Source organism: Stigmatopora nigra, chromosome 2 (genome assembly GCF_051989575.1).
Source record: "Stigmatopora nigra isolate UIUO_SnigA chromosome 2, RoL_Snig_1.1, whole genome shotgun sequence".
NCBI classification, from domain to species: domain Eukaryota; kingdom Metazoa; phylum Chordata; class Actinopteri; order Syngnathiformes; family Syngnathidae; genus Stigmatopora; species Stigmatopora nigra.
This window is the reverse complement of record NC_135509.1, coordinates 17361553-17372500: the sequence shown is the minus strand read 5'-3', so window position 1 is coordinate 17372500 and position 10948 is coordinate 17361553. Positions and strand designations below refer to the sequence as shown.

Here is a 10948-nt window from a genome sequence, read left to right as displayed (position 1 = left end):
AGAATTAAGATTCAGAGGGAAACTAAGAGGTCTAACACCCGCCCTGATTGATTAATTCATGAATTTATGAAGAGTTATGCACCCAAGAGACTTTCCACATGCACTGCATATTCTTTTAACGAAGGCCAACCACAGAACTGTCCATAGAGGATGCATAAAGTGTTGTGTGGTTATAAGTCCCGATTTGTTTCTCAAATCGAATACCTAGAATTTATTTCTCCTCACCCAGTATGTTCTTCCAATGTACCTTTAAGCTAGGCGCTTAACCTGACAAGTTTTACTAAAGAGAACAATTCCACGGAGCAATGCTCTGCCCAACTGGGGTAATAAATCAGATCGATGAACAGCAGGGAGCTGCTTAGTACATTATGGAACCAAGAGCTTATTGAGAGGGAGTCAACACTGCAGGCATAATGAAAGATTGAAATACTATGTTTAAAAAAAAAAACTTGTTTACTTGGGTGCCGTGTCTTTTTCGTTAACTATGACGATAACCAAAATAATATATAGTTGACCTACATTATTATCAGACAATGACGAGTATCTTAGATGACTAACATAATGAGACGATTGGCAGTTTCCTCTGATGAGACGACATAAAATTGCTACATAAAATTCTTTCATATGTTCATATGTTTTCTACCGTGCCCTATGATAATTGCATTGGATTCATAAGATGGTTATGAGTCAAATGTAATAAGCCCGAAATAATAATTGAATACATTTTCCCAGTGGGGAAACTACGAACTTGTTAAATTGTAACCAGTAGTTTTACGATAGTGTGGCTCGGTGGCGTGGGTGTTTAACCCATCGTTCTCACAGCTCTGGCGTCCTGGGTTCAAATCCAGGTCATGTCCATCTGTGTGGAGTTTGCATGTTCTCCCCGAGCCTGCGTGGGTTACTTCCGGGTACTCCAGTTTCTTCCCACATTTCGAAAAACATGTAGGCTGATTGGACACTCTAAATTGCCCCTAGGTATGAATGTGAGTGTGCATGGTTGTACGTCTCCTTGTGCTCTGATTGGCTGACCACCCATTCAGGGTGTGGTCCACCGCTTCTGGCCCGGAAACAGCTGGGATTGGCTACAGCACCCCATGTGACCCTAATGAGGATAAAGCGGTTGAAATGAGATGAGATGAGAGATGAGTTTTATGATGACATAGATATGTTTGTGCTGCTAACTTCAGCAAGTTGTGTCATTAGAAGGACATTATAGAATATACTTATAAACGACATAGGTTCTTCAACTCGTATCTGGACAGCCTTAAGACATCAATGATTTTTTTTAATTGTTGGGAAACGTTTTTTAAGATTATAACTATTTACAGAAAAAATCATTGAAAGTGTTTGTCAAGTAAAAATAGATCGGAACTTGAGTATTCAACACATTTTGAAATGACTAAAATATGACTTTTCGTCTAAAATACGACAGACACGTAAATTGCTGCCAAAATCAACACTCGTTGTGTATTATTCAAAACAATAAATGTTGTGTGTAAAGAGGAGTTTAAGCAAATTAGGCACATTGAACACACAGAACCGAACACACTTTTTTTCCACTAGCACACGAACGTAATTTGAAAGTCTCATAAGAAAGCAAACAATAATAATTAATAGAGAAAATGGAAAAATTAGCGTATAGTAAAAGATGATCTATGTAGTATTTGTGCTTCCTTCCACAAAGCCGATTGGCTTTTTCTTCAATTTTGCAATGATTTGATGCAGGGTAAACATTTCATGTCATTCTGCATTGAAATGAATTGAAAGTTAATGCCTTTAGAAGGTTGGGAAATAAGAAATAATTTGAAAATATTGGTATTAGTGGAATGTAATATAACAGCCTTTGTCACATTGACTGTCTTCATATATCATATGATCATGACTGTTGTTTTTCAATTGTGTCTTTGTCTTCCTTGCATCGTCCCTGCATCAGAGGAAATGAAGCATGTGCCCCCATCGATTTAATGCTTCACACATGAATGCAGATGGAGGGGAAACCCGCAGCCGCCCACATGCGCACCTTATACCTCCCTGCGAGAAAGACAAAGTGGGAGGTGTATCATTTTGGACGGAGCCGCCGACCCGCTTGTTGAGTTAATGAGCTTTTATTGACTTCAGCACCTGAAGTGGCTGCTGTAACTTATCACAGTTAGCACTTTGCTCCCCAGGCGCACACATACACACACACACCCAACGTATCCTACGAACAACTATTTTTTCTGAAATTCAGAATTTGCAAGCACGTTATCATATATATATACCATAGAGACAACTAAGTCCGTCACATCAGTTGTTCATTATTTATAAATTGTATTATCAATACTATTATCAATAGGAAAAAGCTGAGAACACTCTGGGACAATCCAGGTTACGTCCACCTGTGTGGAGATTGCATGTTCTCTCCGGGCCTAAGTGGGTTTTCTTCGGGTACTCCGGTTTCCTCCTACATTCTAAAAACTCGCAAGGTAGGCTGATTGGACACTTTTAATTGCATCTAGGTATGTGTTTGAGTGTGAATGGTTGTCTGTCCCCTTATGCCCTTTGATTGGATGGCCATCGATTCAGTCCCCAGCCTCTGGCTCAAAGTCAGCTGGAATGGGCTCCAGCACCCACCGCGACCCTTGTGAGGATAAAGGTTAAGAAAATGAATGAAGGAAAAAAAAAACAGACACAAGGGTGGAAAATGATGAGCAGGTAAAAGGGAAAAAACCTCTCAATTCAACCTTTTCACTGCAGGAAGGCTCAAATCCTCGTCAAATGCAGCGAGTTGTCAGAGGCTAATTTAAAGGTACACCCACGGTCAAATGTTTTAAGACACTTACTCATCCTACTAAATGATGAAACTGCACATGGCATTATCGCAGTGGCGTCCATGCATCCGCGACCATGCCCTTGGACTGGGCGACCGGTGTTCTGTCATATTTTGCTACCCTTCAAAAATTGACACCCTGCGGTTCTGCGCATGTGGGTTTATATCTTCCGTGCATTTTTTTGTGCTCTCCTTTTCAAGAAGTTTACAAACATCAGTGATCCGCACAATCAATTCAATACATTTTATATACACCAAGGGTGTCAGAATTGGATTGGTTCGCGGGCCGCTTTAACGTCATGTTGATTTCACGTGGGCCGGACCATTTTAGATATAATATTTAGATTTTTTTTTTATAAATGGATTAAAAGAACTGGATTAAAAGCCCTGAATATACCGTTTTTTATAGATCTAAAACAATGTTTATTTGATCTTTTTTTAAATATATTTTTAGATTTTACAAAATGATTTTTGAACTAAAAACACAGAAAAAAATGGATTAAAAAATGACAATTATTGATTTAAAAGGGGGAAAATCAGGAATTTTAACAAACATCTATACTCTTCGTTTTAATTTGATCCTAAAACAGAAAGTCAGCACTCATGATTTACTTTCCCGGGCCGCACAATGATGATGCAGTGGGCCAGATTTGGCCCCCGCGCCACCACTTTGACACCTGTGATATAGACCAATAGACATCCAAATATGTTCCCACCAAGAAGTAACGCTTATAACAGATTCAAGATGGGATTCAAGATGGCTGTAATTACTGCCATGGGGGTATTGACAGCATCGATCTATAACTGCATTGAGTACTGGGAGCAATTTTAATAGGTGCAGAAGAAACATCAAATTATGCTCTTTAAGCAAGAAGCTTTCCCCCAATACCATTTTATTTATTTAATAAAGACACTGGGTCTGAGGAAAGCACTTTGTATTGCCATGTTTCATGTCAAAATATATTTCAAGACATTTCAGCACTCATAGACATCCTACATTCGCATTCTTCTTATGTAAAGACGTAAAGACGTAGCTCCAGTTTGGCTTTCTTGCTAACTGGTGTTGTAAAACACGTGAAAAAAACCAACAATGCACCATCACGCTTGTTGTTTAGTCAAACGGGGTATTTATGTGTTGCCCGAGGGGAATGTTGCATTAAATATGCAACCTGATGCTAAAATCATTTAAATCATTTGCAGATGTTGTTGTTTATTATAGCTCATTTGTGCAAACAACAGCTTACAATATCTCCAAGGACAATCATGGGGGACAAGCAAAACTTAATGAGCTCATGGTAAACCCATCACAAATGGAATGAATATAGTAATTTGGAGTGGAAGGACACTGCTCGTTGCTATGCCTGCAGGCACCTTAACCTTCTGAAAATTTGTTTTGACTTCAAGATATAGTAGATGATAAAAATCATGAACTAGATAGAGCTTGTTCAAATGAAAGCTGCCCGCAGCACACACCAAATCCATTAGGAATTTTAAAGACTCAAATAAGAACAAAAATCACCGAAATGAAAAAAATATTATCAAACAAGTACCAATCTTCTATCATTAGCAAGCTAGGCTTTGTCCAGGCCAACTTCCTTGTCCTTTTAGAGACGAGTACGTGACGGGGCATGCAAACATATGCAAGCACAAAAGACATATGTGCGCATCCACTGGGACAAGTGCATCCTTTTTTAATGGGAACGTCACTTCACATTGTTGCAACTCCTGCAGTGTCTTTAAACAACATCCTCTTCCTGTGTACAATGCACACAATATGATGAGGAAAAGCGACAGAAGAAACACAAACACTGGGTGAAGGTCACATTAGTACGATAATGGAACTTATTTTTTGCCTGCACGACCCGGTGGTGTGAGTGGTTAGTATGTTGGTCTCACAGCTCTGTGGTCCTGGGTTCAAATACATGTCATGTCCATTTGTGTGGAGTTTGCTTGTTCTCCCCAAGCCTGTGTGGGTTCCCTCTGGGTACTCCGGTTTCCTCCCACATTCCAAAAATATGCATGGTAGGCTGATTGGATGCTCTAAATTGCCCCTAGTTTTGAGTGAATGGTTTGTTTGTCTACTTGTGCTTTGTGATTGGCTGGCCACCAATTCAGGGTGTCCCCTGACTCTGGCCCGGAGACAGCTGGGATTGGCTCAAGGACCCCTCGCAAACCTAATGACAATAAAACTGTTTCGAAAATGAGATGAGATGAGATTTTTGGCTGCAATATAAAACAACTACTACATTTGAACATGGTGACATGGTGAATGAGTGGTCAGTAAATCTGCCTTAGAGTCTGAGATCAGGAATTATTAGACATGTGCACAATATACCCTTGTTGGTGCTTAAGCACCTGCTCTTTTGCACTGGATTAAAAAAAGTCTCCACTCTAATAACACTCTCGTCACCAATTGCCCTCCAAAGTATTTTGACGATTGAGACATCTAGTAAGTTGAATGGAATTGAATGAGTTGAGTATGGTGATGGCTCTTGGGAAGACACTGTCCTTGAGTCAGATTGTTTTGGCTGTTATTCCGCGGCACATGCCTTGCCTCCTCCACAGGGCAAGTGAGTGAGAAGATAGCTTAGGAACAAGGTTTCTACACATTTGCAAGGAATTTAGGAGGCTCATCATCTACGGTTCATCATACCATCCAATTGTCCTGAGAATCTGAAGAAATCTCTGCATGTAAGTGGAAAGACCAAAAAACTGACACTGAATGCCCATGATGACGATTTTGGAGGCACTTGAGACATTTTTGTTTGCCTGAAGTTTTAACATTCTAGATCAAAAAGCTAAAAGGTAATTATTTGCACCTTTTTTTAACCATTGCTCGTTCACTTTTGTTTTGTCTTTTGTTTTTTTAACAATGATGACGAATTTCGCAAGTTGATGACATTAATGTCTGCGTATAAACATCATTCATTCATTTTCTGGACCACGTATCCTTAAAAGCGCCTATCCCAGTCACTTGTAGGTAGTCAGCAGGGCAAACCCTGATTTGGTAACTAGCCAATCACAAGGCACACTCAGACGAATGACCACCCGCGCCACAATGCATGCTTTGGGAATATAAAAGGAAAGCAAAGGAACCGACAAAAATCCATGCAGGTTTTGTCTTTGTCTTGATTTCACATTTGGTTCAATTAATTATAGGTTGAAGAATATTTGCAAACTATTGTATTCTGCTTATGTTTCTCTAACACAATGTCTAGTCTTCATTGGAATTGGGTTTGGAATTGAAGTAGTAGTTATGCAACTGTTCCTCTTTTCAAAAGTCATTTAGTGCTTTCAGAACTCACAAAATGAACTTTGTGAAGAAATAAGTACATTAAATGAACATTATTAGCAGGTACACTTCACTTTACTCCAGTTCCTGCTTGCTTTGTTGATTTAAAGCTGGCATTATATAAATCAGGCAATTAATCGACTACCTGCCAAGCACTCTGTTTCTAAAAAAAAACGGATGGATGGTCCATTCATAATCACAATTGTTCAGTGCATTAGTCACTTTTTTAATGTGGTTGTGTGTTCTGATAGTAGGGGTAATTAAAGAAAGAAAAAAAAGTATGGGGTTAGTTATGTTCCAGTACCTCAAAGAGCATTTTTAAACTCAAGAGAAGTTAAGTATCCTTAATGGGATAATGAAATGGTCCTAAATGTATGAGCCAGTGATAATCCAGCAGTTCTTTGTGGCGCCCGTGTGTTTTAAATTCCAATTTGCCAGACAATTCATTATTTTAAATTATTATTTTTGCAGTCTTTTTTTATTTTTATAATATGGACCTACTTAAATCTTATATCCACCATAATATATATAGATATATATATAGATATAGATATAGATATATATATAGATATATATATAGATATAGATATATATATAGATATATATATAGATATAGATATATATATAGATATATATATAGATAGATATATATATAGATATATATATAGATATAGATATATATATAGATATATATATATATATATATAGATATATATATATATATATATATATATATATATATATATATATATATATATATATATATATATATATATATATATATATAGAGATATATATATATATATATATATATATATATATATATATATATATATATATATATATATATATATATATATATATATATATATATATATATATATATATATATATATATATATATATATATATATATATATATATATATATATATATATATATATATATATATATATATATATATATATATATATATATATATATATATATATATACATACATACACACACAGATGTACATCTTATTTATTTATTTTTATTTATTTTTCATTTCAACTGAACGCTTAAGTACACTGCATCAAATTTGAAGGGAAGGACATAAAATATCCCCCAATTCCTTTGCCCTAGATGTGAATTCTTATGGTATATAGACCTGATAGAAATCTTGTGAACAGTTGAAAAATAGCTAGAATTTTACACATTTGGATCATAACCAAAACATGTATGCTAAGTTGGTTGAACACTCTAAATTGTCCCAAGGTGTCATGGTGTCTTCGCATACTGCCCACAGATAGCTGGGCTAGGCTAGGGCACCCCCACAACCGTTGAGAGGATAAGTGGTACAGAAAATGAATTAATGTTCACTTTCCATTTCCTCAGGAATGTACAATGTTTGCCAAGATTACATGAGAAGTGTATACTCAGATGAAAACAGTGACTATTCAAGGTCACTACTTTCATCAAGTCAATGGCACATACACAAAGAAGATTGGAAAGGTGTACTCTTTTGCACCAGGACCCGTCAATATGAGTGCTGTAATGTGACTGACACCAGGCCAAAGAAAAAGTAACATAAGCATTTTATAAGAGAAAAGCTATAGGAGGCAGGATGAAACTACAGAGTTCATGACCTGTATTTATGAAGCCTTGCAGGGAGGAGAAAAAAAAAGTCAGAACATCTTGGGCCACTTAATTGTACATGTGCAGGATTCAGTTTAATGTGATTTGCAGCAAAAAAAAAAGTGATTGCTAAAAAGCTCCTAATCGCTGGGAATAAAATTGACAGGGGAAAGAGAAAGGCTGTAATAGAAGGAATTGGTGCATAGAAAACTTGTCATTTCTTGAAGGTCGAAGAAAGTTTTAAGGGAAGAAATTTCAATAAGTATTGTGACCTAGAAAAAGAGAAAGTGGCCTTCGTCCAATACAATAGGTATAATAAAGACAACAAACATGGAAGTGTTGAAGAAGTAACAAATTAGAGGAAACATACATCTCCAGCATGAGTATGAAGATCATTCATTATTATGTACACAATATAAATGTCAGTAAACAGTTTTCACTGCCTCTTTCAACACACTTGACACAGGTATTATGATTATTGTGTTGGAAAGAACAGGCAATATTAGGCTTGTCAAAAGTGAGTATGGCACATACAGCAAATGAAATGCCACACTGCAACTTTAAAAGATTTTCAAAAACAATTTGCAGTGACTGTGCTTGCAACATCTGGAGGAAAAAAAATTGGACTGTTATTCTCAGAAGAGAGAGTTTAAAATGTACTAATCCTGTCCTTACCCCTGATGTGCAAAAGGTACAAGGAGCTTACTCTTCTGTTCCTTCTTTTTCCCCAACCATAATGCCAACTATATAAATCCATTGTAAGAATCAGTCGTACTTAATACAGCACTAATTACAAAGACTAGCATACGTTATGCTAAAAGAAAAGGTCATTGTTGGAATTCTTGTCACAGTTTTAAATAGCTCTCTCTCTTCAGTTTTAATCACTAGATTTCATTCATCCATTTTCTGAACCACTTTATCCTCACTAGGATACAACCTTTTTGCAAATATTTAACCTGATTACTAATACGGTAGAGTGTTGACTTAGTTTGTGTTAATGTTTCGCCGTGCTACAACTTACTGACCTTTGCCAATGCGGAATTGAAAAGTTTTCGTTTTTTGGGGTCACTCTGTATATATTTAAACACTGTATATAAACCGAGAGTGGCGCCGACAAAAAAGAATATCAAGGTTTTGGAGCAGGCGTGTCAGTTTACAGACCTAAACCCAATCAAAACCATACGGAAGAAGTTGATAGTTGAAGTTGATAGTAAGCCCTTAAATATATCAGATCTCTAAAAGATCTTTGCAGAGGAGTTAGCCAAACTACTGACTAAAGTGTGTCCAAGTCAAGAATGACAGCAACTGTTTCACCACTGTCATTGCCAATCAAGGTTAAATTACAAAGTACTGAAAAATAACCTCTTCTAGTTGCCCAATACTTATTGCCCACCTTTTTATACAAACAAATTGTTAAAAAACGTACATCATTTCCTGTATTTTTTTTTAAACTTTATACATACTTAAGATCAAACTTACAAACCTCTCTTAAATGGGTAAATTTGCCCTATACTGATTAGTCCCATCAATAAAAGAGATACATTTTTTAAATTTCCTAATACTAACAACAATTGATGTCCAATTGATTTAAACTGTTAGGACTGGTTATAAATGCAAATTTTTTAGATGCTATTGACGGCACTAGAAATCCAATCTTATTTGACTGGGAGGGATGTCGGCAATCAATCTTTACCAGTCTTTTCCATTCAAAAATCGGTTGAACGTCTAATGAGTTGCCCAATAAATAGTATAGCAAAAAGATGATTTTAATCAATGTTTTGGTTGATTTGAACAAATGAATTGGACACCTATTTCCTTCAATAGCAGCCAATGTCAAAAACATAACAGGGTTTCTGTGGATGTTGGTTTCCATGGCGCTTTCTCACACATGATGTAATGTATCAAAGCGCATGTGCATGTGACAAATATTGAGTGAGGGCGAGTGAACTGTCAAAGAGGATGTTTTTGCGTGGAAAAAAGCGGAGCGAAGTCTCATGAGACTCAACTGTGAGGAATAGGGGAAGGGGGAGGCGGACAGATGCTATCCATTTATCATTTATCTCCATGGCGGAACTTTGTTTGTTCCCTCTATCCCTTACGGCATCGTGCTCCCGCGGGACATCTGCTATCTGCTTTCCTATTCTTTATTCAACTGTCAGCAGCAATAAAAGAGATACCTTCAACTCAATTTCGTTGTACTTGTTACAATGACAAAGTTATTCTAAACCAAGAAGACAACAATGGCAGATGACAGATGAGCATTTAAGCACACAACTGACTTTGACAGGAAACATGCGAGATGCCACTTAGAGTCATTAGTTGGACTAAAAAGTTAAAGATGGCTATGTAACTTGGTTGCGGCTGTTGATGACTCAAATATATGACAGAAAATTAAGTTACAAAAGTCTGCATTGAGTGCAGTGAGACGTAGCCAAGGTGTGCTAGTCCATTAAAAAAAAACACATCCTCAAACATTTTCCTTTTCATAAATATCTTGAAAACAACGTGCAGATGTGCACCTGCAGGGAAAAAAATGGTTTGGAGGATGCATTTATCTACTGTTACTATTAATGTGGGTCATGTATTAGACAATAAACTTATTAAATTATTTAAAGTACTTACTCAGGATGAGAGCAACAGGCACGAAGACACAGCACACAGAGTTCATGATGTTGCAACCAAAAGAGCTTCTTCACGACGCTTTAAGATCAAATGAAGTCGGTTGTCTCGCATCTGTGAACTGTATTTCTTATGTTTGGTGCAGCGCTATCGTCCGGTGTGAGAGGCTGTACAGGATGCTCCTCTGATGGGGAGGGAAAGTATGCATTGGAGGGGGAAGAGTGGAGAGGAGAAAGAGCGGAGTGGAGAGGAAAGGGGAGGACGGAACGCGATCACATCTGCCTCTGCACTGACGGGGATGATGAGGGCTACTGTCAAATAAGTCAAGGGGGGTTGGACGCAGTTCGATTCGCAAACCTATTGGGGTGCAGCTAAGAAAATTAATTGTTCAAGAAATTAAAAGTTTAATGAGATTTTGCTTTAGATGCTCGTAGGCAAACGAAAAAGATTTAAGTTACCAATTTGGGGAAAGCAATTAGCTTGCAAATCTAAAGTCGAGTATGAGTCCCAGACATACCATTACAATGCAGTTTTAAACAGCTCAGGAATTGTTGGCAAAAGATTGTTTTAAACCACATTTGAAATAGCGTGAATGTACCCAAACTTCAT

General features: G+C 37.0%; 1 protein-coding gene across 1 annotated transcript in view; it reads right to left on the bottom strand.

Annotated features, from left to right (window-relative positions):
* nrn1la (neuritin 1-like a) overlaps positions 1-10614 on the bottom strand; it is a 54152-nt gene extending 43538 nt beyond the window's left edge. The window contains exon 1 of the mRNA XM_077710285.1: positions 10343-10614. Coding sequence (XP_077566411.1) covers positions 10343-10388 — 46 coding nt within the window. The 5' untranslated portion in view covers positions 10389-10614. The remainder of the gene's footprint in view (positions 1-10342) is intronic.
* Positions 10615-10948: the final 334 nt, after the last annotated feature.